An 18,124-nucleotide genomic window follows, 5' to 3' on the forward strand; every position below is an offset into this window, starting at 1 on the left:
GGTTGTAAGCTGCTATACAGATAGGCTGCATGAGTCATCTCAAGCCATCGAGTAGGGTTTAGGGAAATCAGAAGAACTAGGACGTTTGCTACGAATGTTTTTAATTGCTACGATCTACGATCTCGTTAGAAGGTTGAATGCATGTAATTCTCGAGTTAAGTTAATAATCTCTACTACTGTGAACCCCAGCGATAAGACAAAGAACCAAACAATAAATAGTATTGATAACAAAAGAAACTTTTCCTTTCTCAACTCATTTCTGACAGTTGCTTATATGATAGAAGTGATATTTTCTACGAATTAGAACGACTCCAGGGGACACACTACTATTTACTTACATACATATAATGAATTGGAGTGGGGGAACGGCCCAGATGAGATTTGAACCCTGGTCCTGCCGTGTGAAGACCTGCGCCGCAATCGCATCTACCACCGAATCACCCAGAGAGCAAGTTATACACCGTCTTGGGTACAGAATGGTTCTTCGATATAGGTTCTGCACAACCGATTCAGGCCACTGCTCTGGGGGTCAGTTGGGATAACAATTTCCTTGAATTATCCCTGGGCTCAAGTTTCTCAGAATGCTTCATAATTGCTGGGATGGACGGAAGGAATCTGTACCCAAAATGTTTTTTTTTTTGAGAACGGCAAGGATATAGGGTTTGCACAGCACACAATCAGTCATCGTTAAGCGCCTGGATGTTTTCATCATTAAAGTTAAAGTTAAAAGAAAAGCGAAAGAAACATGGCAGATAAGCGAGAGAAAATCAAGAGAGATTCGAGAGAGAAAAACATGAGAGCGAATCGTGTGAGAATCAAGAGATAAATGAGAGAAATGGGAGAAAATTGAAAGAAAATTGAGAGGGAGTCGAGAGAGTGGGAGAGAAATTAAAGAAAATCAAGAGAAAAGAGAGAAAATCGAGTGAGAATCGAGAGAGAAATGAACGCGAAATGAGAGAGAATCGAGAGTGACATGAGAGAAAATTTGAGAGAGCATCGAGAAATCTGTCTCATTTGTCTCTCGATTTTCTCTCAATTCTCTCTCGATTTTCTCTCATTTCTCTCACTTCTTTCTCGATTCTCACTCGATTTTCGTTCATTTCTCTCTTGATTCTCTCGCGATTTTGTTGATTTTCCCTCGATTCGGTCTCATTTCTCTCTCGATTCTCTCTCGATTTTCTCTAATATTTCTCGTGATTTTCTCTCGTTTATCTGTCAATTTTATTTCGGTTTTCTTTCAACTGTCCCTTGGTTTCCTGATTTCTCTCTCGATTCTCCCTCGTTTCTCTCTCATTTCTTTCTCGATTCTCTACCATTTTGCCCACGATTCTCTCTCTCATTTCTCGCTATTTTTTCTATTTTTTTCCACAATTTTCTCTCGATTCTCTCTCATTTCTTTCTCGATTCTTTCTTATTGCTCTCTAGTCAGCCAAACTAACCAACCAAACAACTAATTTGGCTTGACCGATTCAATCTTCGTTATGCCATTTTGAGGTTAAGCCCACATAACCAAAAAGCGATATCCGACCTTACTACGACCTATATACGGAGTCGTATATGTAGACTTATATGTACACTTACAGCAGTAATTAACAGACTTCGTGGATGAAAAAAAAGCGTGCCATAATTATAACAAACAATCCATAAATGTGAAATGTTTCATTCACGGTCCTGAAAATTTTCAGCGGAGTTTTGAAACGTTTCAAGCAACCACTTTTTAAATGAAATAAATCAACAATTTAAATTATTCGTTCAAATTTTTTTTGACTTTTATTCGTTGACTTTCGATAAGTTTTTTGACACAACAATCGAACACATCGAAGCTATGCTTTTTCTCCTTCTTACACTCGTTGCGCGGGCAAGACACCGTCGAAAGAATAAAAAACAATACCTACATTTCATGGTAATTTTCACCGACTAGAACTAGAAGAAGAAGCGATATGGTCTTCTACGTCGATGGCAGATGTATCGTCGATGGCAGATGTATCGTCGATAGCAGATTCAACCACATCTAAAAATTAATGAGAATATCAGCACATGAATCACAATTTCATCTAATCCTAGAGGACAAATAGAAGAAAGACTAAAACTTCCCATGAACAGTGTGGTCAAAGGTTGACACTCCGACAGAATCGCACTGTTCTCCGAGTGCTGCTAATTGCCTTTTGCTTCTATACAAAATGCCATTCTTTTTCAACAACAAAACCTACACCACGCAATATGCACCAATGCACGCCTACAATTGTCAATTGACGAAGCAAAATTTGTCAAAGCATTCTTCGATGAATCAAAATGGCAAGCAACTGAACGAATTTTGAAAAAAATCTCAAAGCTGATGAAATCATTCACAAATCAGTTAAAAGGTGAAACATTTCCAGTAATTTCAGAAATATTTCAACAATTTATTTTTCTGCCATAATTTTTTTTTACCGACATGAGATAAAATAGCACGTCTCGGAACCAATTTTCCTTTAAGACCACAAAGTCGGATAGTCAGTACAAGCTAAAACCTACCGACTTATATCAGACTTTGTGGTCGTAAGGAGGTTATGTGGGAGGATACCAAATTACGAGTTTGCCAAATTCCCACCGTAATTTGAAAACATTGAGGCGCTTTACGATGACTGTTTGGCTGTGTAAACGCTGTAACTTACTTTTTTTTTTATGCAAATACAAGAAAGTCTATAGAAGACACACTTTAAAATCATACTTTCTTCCAAGTACGTCTTCATACGGATTAGACCGGAACACGCGGACGTTTAAAGCACCATGTCGTTTAAAGCTCAAATCTATGACCGGCAGATTGATTGTCTGGTCGTCATTTAAATCTCACGACAACAGGAACGCAATGAACACGCCCTCCGTTCACCGCCGTTGTGTAGCTGAGGGTAACACGCACGATTACTGCATGCGCTGTAACAAAGCGAACGATGAACGAGGACACGAACGGTTCACCCACCACAGCGGAGGGTTGAATGAATGCTGCAGGCACGTTAGGACAACACCCCGCCGGTTCGGGGTTTCACGCATCCAAGATCGCCATTCCCACATAACCTCCTTACGACCACAAAGTCTGATATAAGTCGGTAGGTTTTAGCTTGTACTGACTATCCGACTTTGTGGTCTTAAAGGAAAATTGGTTCCGAGACGTGCTATTTTATCTCATGTCGGTAAAAAAAAATTATGGCAGAAAAATAAATTGTTGAAATATTTCTGAAATTACTGGAAATGTTTCACCTTTTAACTGATTTGTGAATGATTTCATCAGCTTTGAGATTTTTTTCAAAATTCGTTCAGTTGCTTGCCATTTTGATTCATCGAAGAATGCTTTGACAAATTTTGCTTCGTCAATTGACAATTGTAGACGTGCATTGGTGCATATTGCGTGGTGTAGGTTTTGTTGTTGAAAAAGAATGGCATTTTGTATAGAAGCAAAAGGCAATTAGCAGCACTCGGAGAACAGTGCGATTCTGTCGGAGTGTCAACCTTTGACCACACTGTTCATGGGAAGTTTTAGTCTTTCTTCTATTTGTCCTCTAGGATTAGATGAAATTGTGATTCATGTGCTGATATTCTCATTAATTTTTAGATGTGGTTGAATCTGCTATCGACGATACATCTGCCATCGACGATACATCTGCCATCGACGTAGAAGACCATATCGCTTCTTCTTCTAGTTCTAGTCGGTGAAAATTACCATGAAATGTAGGTATTGTTTTTTATTCTTTCGACGGTGTCTTGCCCGCGCAACGAGTGTAAGAAGGAGAAAAAGCATAGCTTCGATGTGTTCGATTGTTGTGTCAAAAAACTTATCGAAAGTCAACGAATAAAAGTCAAAAAAAATTTGAACGAATAATTTAAATTGTTGATTTATTTCATTTAAAAAGTGGTTGCTTGAAACGTTTCAAAACTCCGCTGAAAATTTTCAGGACCGTGAATGAAACATTTCACATTTATGGATTGTTTGTTATAATTATGGCACGCTTTTTTTTCATCCACGAAGTCTGTTAATTACTGCTGTAAGTGTACATATAAGTCTACATATACGACTCCGTATATAGGTCGTAGTAAGGTCGGATATCGCTTTTTGGTTATGTGGGTTGTGACCGGGGATGATGGGCGTCGGTGCGGTGCATACCGTACGCGGCTCAGTTCATTCCCGTCCGTTAAAGCTGTCTGTTGTGTCTGGCGTTCGCTTCTTGTGTGAAAACGCTAGCGGTGGTGGTCGTCGTCGATCGCAACTCATCATCGTAGATCCAAATGCAACTCATCCTCCTGCAGTGACGTGTGACATTCGTTGTGTTCGACGCTATATAGTGAGATGCTTATATTATCAGCTTAACCAGCCAGTGATACGATAGGTTCGCTGCTAGTGTTGTGTTACGTGTCTCTTCAATACACCTATGGGTGCAAAATAATTGCAGTAAGTAGCGGCGAGAAAGAGAGAGAGAGAGAGGGTTTTTTTAAGAGCTCCCGCGACTAACCGATTAGAAATTGTTCGCCCGTGAGTGACACACCCGCTGTTTGTAAAAAGTCGACCTAAATTAAACCTCCCGCAGGTGGGTTTAGAGTACGTCGTAAGCTTTTTTGTTAGCTGGTTAGCTGGGCGAAACACGCTGAAGAAATGCACCTCACAACACAATGGGTGCCCGGTGCGTTTGAATAGAATAGAAACATCAACTGCAGCACGCACTATCATTGAAAACGAAGGGTTCTCTCACGCCACGGGGACGATCAGGCAGAAGACAGAGCATAGAGACAGCATAGAATAAACCGGTTAAAAAGGTGTCGAGAAAAAGGTTTGTAAAGAGGAATGCGCTAAAGAAGAGTGTGTGGCGGAATGTTGTTCGCGCGGTGTCGTCGTCAGAGGGGGGCGTACGACTAGGAACAACGGCTTCTTATGCTGGCTCCCTGATGTCCAGGGAGTGGCCCTTTGGATGACGCGCTCGTACATGATGATGATGATGATGGCGGTGATGATCGCTCGCCTACTCTACCTGTGCATGATTCGGCGGTATTCGATCGTGTACACGGTGATCGCGTCCACATGATCACACATATGCTTTACCATCACCCGACCGGCCATTATGTCATCCAGCACACAAGGTGCGTTCCGATCATATTAGCTTTACCGCGGTAACGGCCTACCATGGACGGGTTAGTTGGCCGGGAATTGGTAGGTGCTAGACGTTCAAGGTCACATGATGATCGCGATTGAACACATCACACTGCTTTTTGGTTTTTGTGGATCTCGGGGATCGGACGATGGGTGTTGGCGCATTTGAAACTTAACTTTACCTGTGATAATGGAAAGGGTGGGTGAGGGAACATTCATGCTGCGTATGCTAATTATCATTCACGAGGCCATTTTGTAGTACCGGCAGATGAACACCAACCGCAAACAAACATGTAGCTGCAGTGTAGGTGTATGATCATGTACAATATTTTAACCACACACAGCAAATGTTTGTCCCTCCGCCATGTACGAGGCTTTGTTAGCCTTATTATTCACTTGCAAGCACGAGGTGGAAATAAATATTGATCCGTTTGATAACGGGCCGACCGAACCCTCGACGTGATGGTTTCAATTGGAACATAATTGGTGTACACTGGGCTGGCTGACGCGCATTGGGGGTTCAAATCTCAAATATGAGAAGGGGAGGGAGGGAGCAAGGTCAGTGGGTCTCGGTTAATGAGTGGATTAATTTTGCCGTCCAACAAATTATTGGTTCGGACCATTATTCGGGATACTCCTTTGCGCATTGTTCTCGGGATACCGTAAATGGTGGCACATTTGATTCAATTAAGATTGGAAAGACTTTCCAAATGGCTTCAGCTCGCGATCGTAGTAAAACATTATATACGCGCTTATGCAGTGTTGACGAATGCGGATATCTCGAGATCGAGAATGCGGAACATATCGTTCGAGATAGGTTAGCAATTCTAACATACCTTTACGTGTGTGTGTGAGATATCTTAAAACGATAAAGTAAAGATGCCTTCGATAAACTCAAATATTTAACTATCCTACGGTCCCGTGTTGAAGTATTTAAGCTAATAGAAGCTTCCATTTCAATATTTAATTCAGTAACTGGTATGACACATTATCAGGGTGATAGCTAATAGGTTTGAACGACGAGGTATAAAGAATTGTAGATGCCAAAAAAATAAATGAATATGGAACAGCACCGGGCAACTGCGTGCGCTGGTAGGTACTAGTAATCAAACAACGAGCTCATCACAGAACAATTGCGACATAAAGTGCACCACCTGTGAGGCCCCCTATAGTGTTTGACTTCAACCGCGGCTTTGAATTTCCCAACATTGCGCACCTAACGTTTAAGGGATGGGTTTACGCTAACTAGTTGCATTGGACCTCATCTCTGATTGGCGATAGGTCTGAAACGGTAGCAGAAGCTTGCGAAAGAATCGTTCCGGCGACAACAGAGACAACTTTGGACTATAGATAAGTCCTTGAATTGATGATATTCTCTTAACCTTTGTACAAAACACAAACGCTTAGACGAATCCCTATCGTCCCTGTGTTAAGTGCGGAAGTACGATCCGAGGAGCGGATACTATCACGATCTCTACGCATTGCACGATAACGGTCTGCAACCTGGTACATGATTCGGCGGGGCCCTATTCAGAGCTATAAAAATGCTCCCAGCAAGATAGATTGCTTCACGAACAATTTGTCTGGTGATTGAGTTAGGCAGATCGGTAGCGATACCGGCCAATCAGGCCATTGTTTTCCGTTACACACTGTTCAACACGTGTTTTTCGGCACGCCCGATAAGCATGGCCGGAACCGTGAACACGCGCGGTACACGCGCGCAAATTTTGGTGCGTTCTAATACGCTTTCCTTCTCTTCCATTAGTACCCAAAAACAGAACAAAATGATACCACGAGTGTTGCAAGTGATCTTGCTACTGCACTGCCTGGTGCAGCTTATCGCAGCGCAAGGCAACACGTGCTGCGAATCGTACTGCTACAACGATGATACCGAGCGCAAGCAGGTGAAACATTTTTCCACCAAAACCGTGTACGAGCTGGTACGTGCACCGGACACCGATCGACAGCATATTGTGCCGAGTAGGTTTCCGCCTGTCTGACAAGCAGTTGCCCCGCTTTTGCATCTTCGGCGAGAGTGTAATCCCGTTCCGTTCACCTTACTCTGTTGTAGACTGTGTGCCGGTGAAATTTTGGCTGCTCAGTCGCCATGGTACGAGACTGCCGGGACGGGGCGATATCATCGAGTTGCCGAAGCAGCTCAAGCTGGTAAGGGTGTTACCGCCGGGGGGGGTAGACGACAGCAAAAAAAAAAACACCCCTCCGCTAATGACTTTTTTTTCTTGCCCCCCTTACCCACAGCTGCAAGATGCCATCATGGACAATTACTTCACGCGTCGCACTCCTCCGGTCAGTGGTCGGATGTGCGACGAGGATTTGGAGATGTTGCGCAATTGGCGCTGGGATCCGAACATTACCGAGCAGTACGATGCACACCTAACCGAGCAGGGCTGGGAAGATCTGAAGTATCTGGGGCTGCGCGCTAAGGAGAAATATTGGCAGGTGTTCGGTACCGGATATCAACCTTCCAAGTTTATGGTAAGCTTACAGTCGGTTGCCAGCGCTAATGATGAGTGCTAGTCGCAACCTAATGCACCACCACCACTTCTTCTTCTTCTTCTTCGCACACACACACACACACAGTTCCGTCACACGAAAACCCAACGGACGGAGGCAAGTTTCAAGGCGTTCGCCGAAGGGCTGTTCGGCCGGGACGAGTCACAGAGGGTGAACCCGTCGCCAGCAACCGAACCGGACCTGCTGCTCAAACCCTACGACTACTGTGCGGACTTTGAAGCGAACAAGAACCGAGACGAGCGCGACGAAAGCTCGGAAGTGAACAAATTTCTGCGCTCCGCCCTGTTCACCGGCACGGTGTGGGACATTTCGCAGCGGCTCGGCTTCCGGCACAATCTGAGTGTGGCGCAGGTGGAAGCGATGTGGGACGCGTGCCGCTACGAGCAGGCGTGGCACATTTCACGACCGAGCCCGTTCTGCACCGCGTTCACCGAGGATCAGGTGCGGGTGCTGGAGTACAAGGAGGACCTGGCGTACTTTTACCGTACCAGCTACGGGTACGCGCAAAGCCAGGATCTCGCGTGCCACGCGATGTCCGACATGCTGCGCCACCTCACTTCGCGCGACGACCCGTCGGTGGTGGCGTACTTTGCGCACGATTCCGAAATTCAGCTCATGCTGGTGGCGCTCGGTGCGAAGCGTGATACCACACCGATACGGGCGGACAATTTTCCGTTCATGCGCAACCGCCAGTACACGACGAGCGACATCCCGTTTACGGCAAACATTGCCGCGGTCAAGTATCAGTACGTTTCGTCTGCTTCGCTTTGCCGTTTTCTGCTACCGTTGCCTTTAATGCTGGTTTGTGCTACATTCGTTTCCACAGGTGCGCCGAACAGCGGGAACCGGAGAAGGTGCTTTTTTTCCTGAACGAGAAACCGCTCATGTTTGACTGGTGCAACGTGGGGCTGTGCAACTGGTCGGATGTGAAGCGCCAGTACCAAAGGTTTGCCGAAGCGAACTGCGATCGGATGTACTGTCCGGGCAGTGGTGCTCAAGCAACATTCGGCGGTAACATCGCTGTTGCTTTGATGGCACTTCTATTAGCGTCCGTACGACATCTTACCTTGCAGTAGTATTATTTACGTAGCGGGCCGTACAGTTTAAAGGGTGGGGAGGGGGGGGGGGGGGGTTATAGTTCGAAGTCCACCAACAAATTGTCATCGCGGCTTATCGCGGTGATGGTTTTGCTGAACATACAAAGAATAAAGTATATGCGCATTTTCCTCTACAACACAACCAGCATTCATTGGGTTTTGGGTTTCTTACTTGTATTTCTGACTGGCTGTTCCGGTAAAGAGGTATTTAAATGGTTTCATGTAATGAGGAGCGAACGAAGCGGATTCCTCTTGCACGCGGTGTAGTGCAACATTAATTCCCTCTAAACCCCATGCAGAGCGTCTTTGGTGCGTGATGGAGTTGATTGATGCAGACGTGCTCCCTTCATCTGCATGTATGTAGTAGCTTCAAACGTTGTCCTTCCATCACATGATAAATGCAACGCTCTACGCTCGATTGGCACCGAAACAAAACAAAACAAAACACTGAAGTACATCAAACAAGGCAAAAACAGCTAAATGCACAAAATAGAACATTAGTTTTGAACTGGCCCCCGTTCCATCGCGTCGGGCTGGCAGCTAGAAGCTTTGTTTTGGTGGAAAGTAACGAATCGTAATGGTGTATAATGAAGGAAAGCTGCGGTGTGTACCGTAATGCCGGCTATTGCATTCATCCACATCTTCCTTTTGCCGCCTTGCTAGTGCGCATTACTTCAGTTCCGGATATGGTGCGAATGAATCAGTCCGCTTGGCAGGAGCTCTAGCGACAGTTCTGCGTAAGACATAAAGTTGTGCAAGATGAATGAAAAAAAGAAGAAGAAGAAGCAATTGCAAGCGATTCTTACCGGAAAAAGAATGACGCTCCTCGCTTATGCTGTCCTTGCAATACTAGCCGTGCGTGGCAGTGTCGCCAGTTGATGTAGTGATCCATCATCGGCGGGTTACCGGCTTTCAACCTAGAACATTAAATCGGAAGCAACAAATGCACCGTTTAGATCTGCTGCCATTCGCATAATAATCGTGTTCGTGCATCAGCGTTACCTGGATCCTTGAACGGCCATGCACGTGGACACGACATGGTACGGGTAGAGCATGCTCGTGACCGAAAAGTGTGCGATCGTGTTCACGTGCCCGCACATCGTTTTGTTCGCACCGACGTACTTGGCAAACAGGTAGGTAATTCCGGTCGTTATAGTCATGCACCAGAAATCCATCCACAGGCGGGGAATGAGCCCCGAAAAGAAACCCCGGATGCCTTCGTGCACCCAGATTTCCTTGATCGAGCTGAACAGCCCATCGTAAATATGCTCCCGCCCGATGAACTGCGCCATCATACGGATTGAAACCACGTGGAACGGGTGAGAAATGACCACACCGCATACATGCGCTACGGCTTTGCGGAGCATACTGCCCCCCGGCGCCTGTTTGTCCTCGCCGTCCTCCATCTCCATGTACTCGTCCAAAGCTGCCTTGTCCATTCCCTCGTACCAGAAGGCAGGATCATCGAAACGGGTCGCCGGCTTCGCCACCACGACCAGGGCCAGTTTTTCACCGTAGTAAGAGCTCAGCACATTGCCAAGCAGCCGGGGGCCTAGCCCTCGGAAACATCCGAAAAATCCGTCGACGCTTTTAATGTACGCAGCTGGCAAGGGAAGGGCAGAAAAGGGAGAACGTTTGTTTTATCAATCATTCACCAACGGGCAAAACCATTGCCCGATTGCCGACAGCCGAGCGCTTTTATCCGCAGCCGTACCGTACTGGAAAATATTTGGTAGCATCATAGCCCTCGCACCAAACAGTGTTCGTCCGGGGCGGGGTGCGATTGGTTCATATCCGAGCTGTGAAGGCGATAAGCGACATTGAAGTGTGATAACCGAAGTTTAACCTTTGCCGTGGATTAGCCCCGCACGGCCAGAGCAAACCTACCTGGATCAGGGTTTTGGCATACTCGAGCGGATACAGGGCCGTCGAGCAAACGAGCCGAAACCCGAATCTTATTGTTGAATCGATTCCTTCCTCTACCACCTTTCTGTTTTCCTCCATATCCTTGTGTTGCTGCGCTACATAACGTGGGTCGTTCAACATTTTTTCGTAAAGCTACCCTAATTCGTGCTAATCGTAATCAAATTTGGACACTTTATTCACTATTCGTTCGCCGCAAAGAAAACAACAATGTTACGCTGCATCGATGTTTTTCTTCTTCGACGACGGATTTTACGCACACTGGTCGTGACCAGTACTCTCGGAGAACATTCAGTTGACATTAGGCAATTGGCAATCGTTTTCCAAACGCTAAAATTGCGAAAGTTAATTAAACTGCGGGCATTATGCTGGTTTATGAATATTGTACGATTACTATCAACATTGAAGCAAGCTCCAAATAACTCAATTGTTTAGTAAAATGAATATAAAAAGTGTTTCAACTCCCACTGTGCGGCAACACGATTTGACGGAAAGTTTGAATTGTACGTTTTTGAAATAGCCGTTAACTAATACAAAAATAATCGCCTAGTTGCACTTAAATCGACCTCGCCTGAAAACAGAAAAAGGTATTCGTTTTCAATGATCCAGCTTCGTGAAAATTAAGTTTATAATGGTGTGTCCTCCGTAGGAACGGTGCAAGAAGGGCCCAGTATGATGGGTCTAAGTTTTGCTTTAACGACTTTAAACCATTTTGCGATCGGCAAATCGTACAGATTGTCACTTTATTATTTCATCATTAACCAGCGCGTTAGCAAGTAAGTTATGGCTGTTAGTACGTTTTGCACCAAACGTTTAAAACATAAAAGCACATTGCGTTCATGTATCATTCATCGTTCCCCCTGTGGTCCGGGGAACGGTTCATTGGATAAATTAAAACATTGCAAACAAAACAATGAATATCATTCGTTTGAGGTTCGGTCGTGGTCGTTTAGCGGCAGGCTCATCTAATCATGGTAGCTTCCGCTCAGCGGGGAGCTGTTCCAAACACTTCCCGATCACATTATAGATTGTCGCCATCGTTTGCTCCGAGCTGTACGGTTCATCTACCTTCGGTACATGTATGAACAGCGTCCTGTCGGGATTTACATCGAGCGATTTGAGATATATGTACCCGCACAGGTAGCTGTAAAACAGGCGGAAATTATACCCATTAGCCATACACGCGTGCTTCCACAGGAACGTGCCCGTGTAACTTACTTTCCGACTTCTGTTGAGCAGCAACATTGCACATTCGTTTCCAGATTTAGCTCTTTAGCGATTCGCTCAATGTCCAGGTTCGTTTTCAGCATCGTACATTCCGGTTCGGCCGCATGCTTTCCGCTGAGCGTTATCTTATCGCACGGCAAACAGCGTTTGGCGAAATCTGGTTTGCAGTATCCGGATGTGTATGAGCAATGTTCCAGATTAATAGTATGGATTTGGCCATGCACACCTACGTGCACTACCAGCTAGGGACGGGAGGGATAAACGAGACAAGATCACATTGCTATTGATTATTCATCCATATGGGCACCGGGAACGAAATACAACCAATTGGCTAAAGCAAAATCCTTACGTCCGGTTGTTGGTTCCAGATGTGTGGGACGATACGATCCACTTCCGCGTACGTCACCGGCACCTTATACTTGCGCAGCTCGTACGTATCTTTCCGAAACGGGAACACATCGGGCAAAAGGTTGACCGCTTCCCAGCTAGCGTTACGCTCCTCGTGACCCACAAACGGCCCGAATCCCGTCACTATAACGATCTTCTGCGGCATGATCTTAGGTGGGCAAAACAATACTGAACTGAAACGGTTTGGAGGCGGATGCCTCGGCCTAATCTTCCAGACAGCGAAAAGGTAAATATTTACTGTTGCATCTGTCACGGTTGCTGCTGTCATTCCGTGATGATGTGCGGATTAAATTTGTTGTCGGTAACTGGCTACGATTGGGGTTCGGTTAAGCTTAGCTGAATTTTCTGAACATTTCAACTTCTTTTTAGTAATCTACCATTCAGCTCTGATCTCTTAGATTGTTTTCATGTTTCAGAAGGAATGCTGTTGAACGTTGTAACGATTTTTTTTCAAATCAAAAATATGGTTTCTTTTGGCGTATTTCACCGCCTGTACATGTAACAGCAGCTCACAACAGCATCACCCTTTGCGAAAGCGCTGGTGGCTATTAAATAAAGGTAAATATGTTTTTGTTCAACTCCTTACTTAAATAAGGAAAATGATAGAAGTTACAAATAGATGAAATACATTGTGGAAGTATGTGTGATTGCTTTGATTAGCATAGGCGGCGGTGCGAGTTTGTTCTTGAGCCACTGTACCGAATCAGCTGTCGTCATCTGTCACACTGTGGTAGTGTTTGTTTACGCAGGGCGGAAGAAATCGATAGCCGTACTAGCAAAAATCGGGAAGATATTCCTCCATTTTTAGTGATAAACTCTAACTAAATGTGATTGTGTGCGGTCTGGGACGAAATCTGCAAACATGATTCATCTTACCGGGCAAAATTACTCCTCCAAGGAGATTATCCAAAACATATTTTCACCCATGGTGGGAGCCATCGTTTCACAGCAAGCGGAAGAACTGTGCCAGAAGAACAATCTTTCGTTCGTGGAAATGCTGCAACCGTTTCTGAAGCTCTCGTCCGACGGTATGGAATTTTCGTCGTAACTAACGATGAACTATGTTCGAGCGTTAACCGTCCGTTTGTTTATCCATTTCCCTGCAGCCCATTTTCGCGACATTGCCGGAACGAGCGTTTCGATCAAGGGACTGCGGATCAATGTGGTGGACGTCAACTGGCGTCCGCCGCAAACGATTCTGGCAAAGAAAATGCTTAACGAAGCAGTCACTACGGCAGCTGGCGGTGATAAGATGAAAGCGATCAAGCTTGACGATGGTAGCTTCGTCGACATTCCTGCGGCCGAACCGTGGTTCGAGCAATGGCGAGAAACGTTTTTGACCGTCCAGTTTCCGGCGGACCACGAATTTACGCGCCACTTGCTGTGCTCGTTGGTGGTGGTGTCAAGCATTGATCAGAATCCAATCGAAACAGCGAGCCAGTTGACGAAAAAGATTCAAAAGATGCAAAACGTTACGATGCCCCAGCTGCCCAAGTGGTTCGCCAGCGATGCGCTCAACTGTTACGTTATGCTGCACGATGGATGCTCCGGTGATATTGGAAAGTGTGTGGAATGGCCTACAAAAGGTGCAGTATGTGTATTGAAATACCCTCTGACCCGTGTACCTTTTGCAGGGCGCAGCAAGCTTTCGAGGGTTTGAAATCGACCTACGGAGAGCACAAGTGTTTCTTGCTACAAATTAACTCGCACGGCGGGCCACCGGCCGACTGTCCCGATCCTTGGTTGCGCTATTTGAAGAAACACCAACGGTCCGAACCGACCGCGGCGAGTGACATCGACAGTGCGCCCAAAACCCCCCAGGATATGGGCTCGATTACGGGAATGCCCACGACCGTGGTTCAATCGTCCAATCTCCTGGTGCACGGTGGCGGTATCGGTAGCAGCGGAAGCAGCGTTTCATCCGAAACGCCACCGTCCGGGATCGTGGTGGGGGAAGTGATAGCGCATCCGCTCAGCCCAGTACAGGAAACGGGGATCGAGATACAGGAAACGTCGAGCCTCACGTCGAGCATAGACAGCTTGTCGCTGCAGACGATAAACCCGAACGTATGGCCGATCGAGAGCGATATTGAAGTCGCCCACGGTTCCTTCCTGACGGCGGGTGATTTGGACAATTTGAAACATTTCGTACAGGACTTCACCGTGCGTGCGTTGATTCCGTACGTTGAGCGGTTGGTGGGCGTGCTGAATGATTCCGTAAGTGGTGACGCTAACGATAGTTGCAGTGCGTGACAGATGTATGCTATGTATTTCTTTGTCGTAGATATCGAACAAAAAGGGTGTGAGCCGATCGCTGCTAAGCGCCACGAAACGGTGGTTCGTCACGAACAAACCGGGCGTGAACACGAACCAGAATGCGGTCGTCTACACGAACGAATCGGCCGAACTGCAGACACGCAAGCTGGGCGATCTGTACTTTATGTTCAGCCACTATTCGCTCGCATTCCAGGCGTACCATCAGGCCAAGCGGGACTTTAACGCGGACTCTGCGTGGCAGTATTATGCGGGCGCACTCGAGATGGCAGCACTGGCCGCCCACATGCAGGGCACGGCTAGCCGCAAAACGTACGATTACATGGAAGAAGCGATACTGACGTACTTGAACAGCTGCAAGCTGCCACAGTTCGCTACCCGCGCTACCCTGCTGTCGATGGAGTGCTTGCGAGCAGCGAAACAGTACAATGAAGCGGCCAAGCAGCTGATCCGCATGACGAGCGAAGATTCGGACCTGCGGTCGGCACTGCTGCTGGAGCAGGCGTCCTACTGCTTCCTGCTGGCCAATCCGCCCCAGTATCGCAAGTACGCACTGCACTGCGTGCTGGCCGGGCATCGCTTTTCGAAGGTGGGCCAGCGCAAGCATTCGTTCCGCACGTACAAGCAGGCGTACCAGGTGTTCGAAAACCGTGGGTGGAGCTTGGCCGAGGATCACATACAGTTCACGATCGGGCGGCAAGCGTCCAACCTGAAGAAGCTGGACGAAGCGAGCAACTGCCTGGCGCATCTGTTGCGCCCTTCCAGCATGCAGACCGCGGCCCAGCAAACATTGTTCCTGCGCGAGTATCTCAGCACGAAGAGGGCACTCCAGTCGAAGGGTGGCGAAGGAGCGAACGACATTCCCACGATTGCGCTGCCAAAAATCGTGCAGACCATGACGAAGGTGCTCGTAACATCGCCACCCCCGGTTTCGAACCCACTGCACATTGCGGCCACCAATATCAATATTACGGTAAGATCCAAACGTGTTCTTTCTCCTGTTTCGCTTATCCGTCTTATCGATTTAGTCGCTCGATACATTTTGTCACAATAATTGCAGTCTGCTCCGACGGACGAACACGTGTGGAACAAAATGGAGGAAATGCTAGTGCAGAGCGCATCCGAGCGTCCGGTGATGGTGTTCCGGCCATCGAAGTCACTGTTCTCTGCCGATTCGCCCGCCACGGAAAATCCTCGCTCCGTGCACGGCGAACCGATCGAGGTGGCGTTTAACCTGGAGAACACCATCAAACCGGCCGTGCTGTTCGAGAACATTAATCTTCTGTGGGAGTTCCGCAAAGAGTCGGGACAAATCTTCTCCAACCGGCCGCTCTTCCTCGGTGACGTCAGCTTGGAGGAGCGATCCGAGATCGAAAATGTGGTCGCATCCAGCTTTGTGGCGGTGGTTACGTTCGGCGAGCACGAGACGAAAACGCTCGTGCTGAAGCTAACACCGCGCAGTACCGGGCAGCTGCGGATACTGGGAATCGTTGGAAAAATATCGGCCGCTCAGCCGACCGGCCCCGGGGAAGCGCCGTCGCTGTGGGGCAAGCAGCTGTTTGAGGCGCAACCGATACGGGTTGGCAGTGTCGGTGGCAAGGATGGGAACAAAGCGGCCGTTGCTGCCGCTTCGACGCCCGGGCCGTCGTTTGATCGGAAGCTTGAGATCGAAATCTTACCGCCAGCACCGGCATTGCACGTAAGCTTCAGCCGCGCACCGACGGAGGTGTTGGCGGGCGAGATAATTCCAATCAAAATGAACATGACCAATGCGGGCGTTAGTGTGCTGAACGACATCTACGTTTGCATCGATAATCCGCGGTACGTGCTGCTAAATCCGAACGAAGCCGACATACCGCTCTCGATACGGCGCGACCTGCAGAACCTCGCCAATGAGAACGTTGGACGGGACCGGGAAGCGCGCAAGCAGTACGTGTGCCGAGCGTTCCGAGAGACGGATGGCAATTTCATTGCGCCGAACGAGACGAAAACGGCCACGCTGTGGTTGCAGGCACCGTACTCGAAGGGCCAGAAAGACGTCAAATTGATGATTTACTACGCGATGCCCCAGGACTATCCGAAGATGAAGTAGGTGGGGGCGTCGTGGCAGGCATGGGGCGCGCGTTGCTTATGGAACATTTTGGTTTGATTTCAGACACCGCCTCGTGCGTCACACGTGGAACTTTAACGTGAACGATTCGCTGCTCGTGGATGCTAACTGCAACATGAGCAATCCGACCAAGCGCGAGCTGGGCATTGATGTGAACGTGAAAAATCTGAACCAAGTGCATCATCCGCTGATGACGGAAATCGTTATGAACGAGCTGTTTCTGTACTGTTCTGCGTACGAGCTGCAGCAAAACCGAGTCGTTTGTATGTGCTAAAGTCGGCTGATGGGCTGATTCTAATGATTATGTGTTGTGCATTCTGACTGGTTCACACGTTGGTTTTTTTTTTCAGACATTAAAACACCTGGCTACGCTAGATTGCAGGCCGGCGCGGGCCTGAAAACGAACGAAACCGTCAGTCTGCGCTGTAACCTGCAGCGGCGTCCGGCGGAGGTGACGTACGACGGAAATTTCCAGCGCTACGTATCTCAGAAGCTATCCACCGTATGCGTGCGGGAACCGGAACCGGCTGCGAAGGCCACCCTGCCCGCGCTCGATGCTGTCGGCAGTTTTCTGCTAAAGAACGAAACCAAATACATACGGGTGTATGAGCCGGGCAGCAACGAAGAATTTAACCAGATCGTCAATCAACGCGACAGCCACATGACGCTGTGCGTGAACTGGTCTGCAACGATCAATGACAACGGTGCATCGCGCCAGGCGTTCGGACAACATTTTGTGCAGCTGAGAAATCTTTACGATTCGTAAGATATTTGTTTCGGCTAACGAAGATAGTTTTTTGCTTGTTTGTTTCTGCCGTGCATGCTTTAAATTGCGTTTGCGATTTGTTTTCCGTTGCAGCGTGTACTGTCCACCATCGGAACGCTTGCAGCAAATCACGTTTACCGGCCAGTCGGATGTGTATGCAATATTTGATGATTTGGAAAAGGTGACACCGGTGGACAATGACGATGTTGATAGCGGTTGGGGAGTTAATCAAAGGTAAGCAACAGTTTGCACACGGCATTGAAAACGGAAATATTAAAGTGTTTTTTTGTTTGTTTGTGCGTTGATTTGCAGCTTCGTGGCACAGAGATGCTTCCTAGAGGAAAGCTTCCACTCAGTAGAGCTGAGAGCATAGAGTGTAGTGTTCCGAAAATGTGGTATTAAGGATATATTTCGCGTTTAATAAAGGTATTTTATAATCCATTGCTACCGCGCACGTTATCAAACGTTCAGTGCGACAACACAATGAACATGGTAAATTCCATGTTCTTTTCTTTTAAATAAATGTTTGAAGGACATCACCGAAAAATCAGTCTGAAGGCTAGTGCCGGTCTTTCACACGACAGGACCAGAATCCCATCCGTACCGTGCTCCCGTCAAAAACTTTTCTCGAGTCTTTTACCATTTATTCAAACTTTAGCCCTTTATTC

At 47.2% G+C, this 18,124-nt stretch overlaps 5 protein-coding genes across 7 annotated transcripts in view; 3 read left to right on the forward strand and 2 right to left on the reverse strand.

The window, feature by feature from the left end:
• Positions 1–237, forward strand: part of LOC118514225 (heat shock protein 83-like) — a 3,099-nt gene extending 2,862 nt beyond the window's left edge. The window contains exon 2 of the mRNA XM_036060923.1: positions 1–237. This exon is cut by the window's left edge and continues 2,309 nt beyond it. The gene's annotated coding sequence lies outside the window, so the exon portion shown is untranslated.
• Positions 238–4,099: 3,862 nt separating this feature from the next.
• Positions 4,100–8,890, forward strand: LOC118514249 (multiple inositol polyphosphate phosphatase 1). 3 transcript variants are annotated; one of them, XM_036060961.1, is made up of 6 exons: positions 4,100–4,423; positions 6,882–7,096; positions 7,188–7,282; positions 7,376–7,612; positions 7,718–8,397; positions 8,478–8,890. In XM_036060961.1, the coding sequence occupies exons 2-6, from the start codon at positions 6,901–6,903 to the stop codon at positions 8,725–8,727; spliced, it is 1,458 nt and encodes a 485-aa protein (XP_035916854.1). In that variant the 5' UTR covers positions 4,100–4,423; positions 6,882–6,900; the 3' UTR covers positions 8,728–8,890. The 3 variants fall into 3 exon arrangements, with proteins under 3 accessions (XP_035916854.1, XP_035916855.1, XP_035916856.1); XM_036060962.1 differs by lacking the exon at positions 4,100–4,423 and adding an exon at positions 4,443–4,559; XM_036060963.1 differs by lacking the exon at positions 4,100–4,423 and adding an exon at positions 4,600–4,799.
• A 10-nt stretch (positions 8,891–8,900) lies between these two features.
• On the reverse strand, positions 8,901–10,932 carry LOC118514250 (mitochondrial carrier homolog 2). Its single transcript, XM_036060964.1, has 5 exons — positions 10,636–10,932; positions 10,463–10,547; positions 9,751–10,351; positions 9,555–9,665; positions 8,901–9,481 (listed from the first exon to the last, which is right to left on the reverse strand). Exons 1-5 carry the CDS (start codon positions 10,792–10,794, stop codon positions 9,418–9,420), a joined length of 1,020 nt encoding a protein of 339 aa, XP_035916857.1. The 5' UTR covers positions 10,795–10,932; the 3' UTR covers positions 8,901–9,417.
• A 446-nt stretch (positions 10,933–11,378) lies between these two features.
• Positions 11,379–12,542, reverse strand: LOC118514251 (pyroglutamyl-peptidase 1). The gene is made up of 3 exons (XM_036060965.1): positions 12,248–12,542; positions 11,890–12,140; positions 11,379–11,815 (listed from the first exon to the last, which is right to left on the reverse strand). The coding sequence occupies exons 1-3, from the start codon at positions 12,449–12,451 to the stop codon at positions 11,641–11,643; spliced, it is 630 nt and encodes a 209-aa protein (XP_035916858.1). The 5' UTR covers positions 12,452–12,542; the 3' UTR covers positions 11,379–11,640.
• A 477-nt stretch (positions 12,543–13,019) lies between these two features.
• LOC118514252 (trafficking protein particle complex subunit 8) lies at positions 13,020–18,001 on the forward strand. The gene is made up of 9 exons (XM_036060966.1): positions 13,020–13,334; positions 13,413–13,869; positions 13,941–14,523; positions 14,591–15,553; positions 15,641–16,668; positions 16,736–16,953; positions 17,041–17,452; positions 17,550–17,690; positions 17,769–18,001. The coding sequence occupies exons 1-9, from the start codon at positions 13,169–13,171 to the stop codon at positions 17,827–17,829; spliced, it is 4,029 nt and encodes a 1,342-aa protein (XP_035916859.1). The 5' UTR covers positions 13,020–13,168; the 3' UTR covers positions 17,830–18,001.
• The last annotated feature ends 123 nt before the right edge of the window (positions 18,002–18,124 follow it).

Source organism: Anopheles stephensi, chromosome 3 (assembly GCF_013141755.1).
Source record: "Anopheles stephensi strain Indian chromosome 3, UCI_ANSTEP_V1.0, whole genome shotgun sequence".
Lineage (NCBI taxonomy): Eukaryota > Metazoa > Arthropoda > Insecta > Diptera > Culicidae > Anopheles > Anopheles stephensi.

Bases quoted from the DNA above. Each gene is read 5' to 3' on its own strand.
- LOC118514249 (XM_036060961.1), top strand. From the start codon at position 6,901: ATGATACCACGAGTGTTGCAAGTGATCTTGCTACTGCACTGCCTGGTG. The intron at 7,613-7,717 runs GTAAGCTTACAG...ACACACACACAG, and splicing joins ATCAACCTTCCAAGTTTATG to TTCCGTCACACGAAAACCCA. The intron at 8,398-8,477 runs GTACGTTTCGTC...TCGTTTCCACAG, and splicing joins ATTGCCGCGGTCAAGTATCA to GTGCGCCGAACAGCGGGAAC.
- LOC118514250 (XM_036060964.1), bottom strand. From the start codon at position 10,794: ATGTTGAACGACCCACGTTATGTAGCGCAGCAACACAAGGATATGGAG. The intron at 10,548-10,635 runs GTAGGTTTGCTC...TCGCCTTCACAG, and splicing joins ATGCCAAAACCCTGATCCAG to CTCGGATATGAACCAATCGC. The intron at 9,482-9,554 runs GTAAGAATCGCT...TGTCTTACGCAG, and splicing joins GGAGCGTCATTCTTTTTCCG to AACTGTCGCTAGAGCTCCTG.
- LOC118514251 (XM_036060965.1), bottom strand. From the start codon at position 12,451: ATGCCGCAGAAGATCGTTATAGTGACGGGATTCGGGCCGTTTGTGGGT. The intron at 12,141-12,247 runs GTAAGGATTTTG...TCCCGTCCCTAG, and splicing joins TCTGGAACCAACAACCGGAC to CTGGTAGTGCACGTAGGTGT. The intron at 11,816-11,889 runs GTAAGTTACACG...CCTGTTTTACAG, and splicing joins TGCTCAACAGAAGTCGGAAA to CTACCTGTGCGGGTACATAT.
- LOC118514252 (XM_036060966.1), top strand. From the start codon at position 13,169: ATGATTCATCTTACCGGGCAAAATTACTCCTCCAAGGAGATTATCCAA. The intron at 14,524-14,590 runs GTAAGTGGTGAC...TCTTTGTCGTAG, and splicing joins TGGGCGTGCTGAATGATTCC to ATATCGAACAAAAAGGGTGT. The intron at 15,554-15,640 runs GTAAGATCCAAA...CAATAATTGCAG, and splicing joins CCACCAATATCAATATTACG to TCTGCTCCGACGGACGAACA.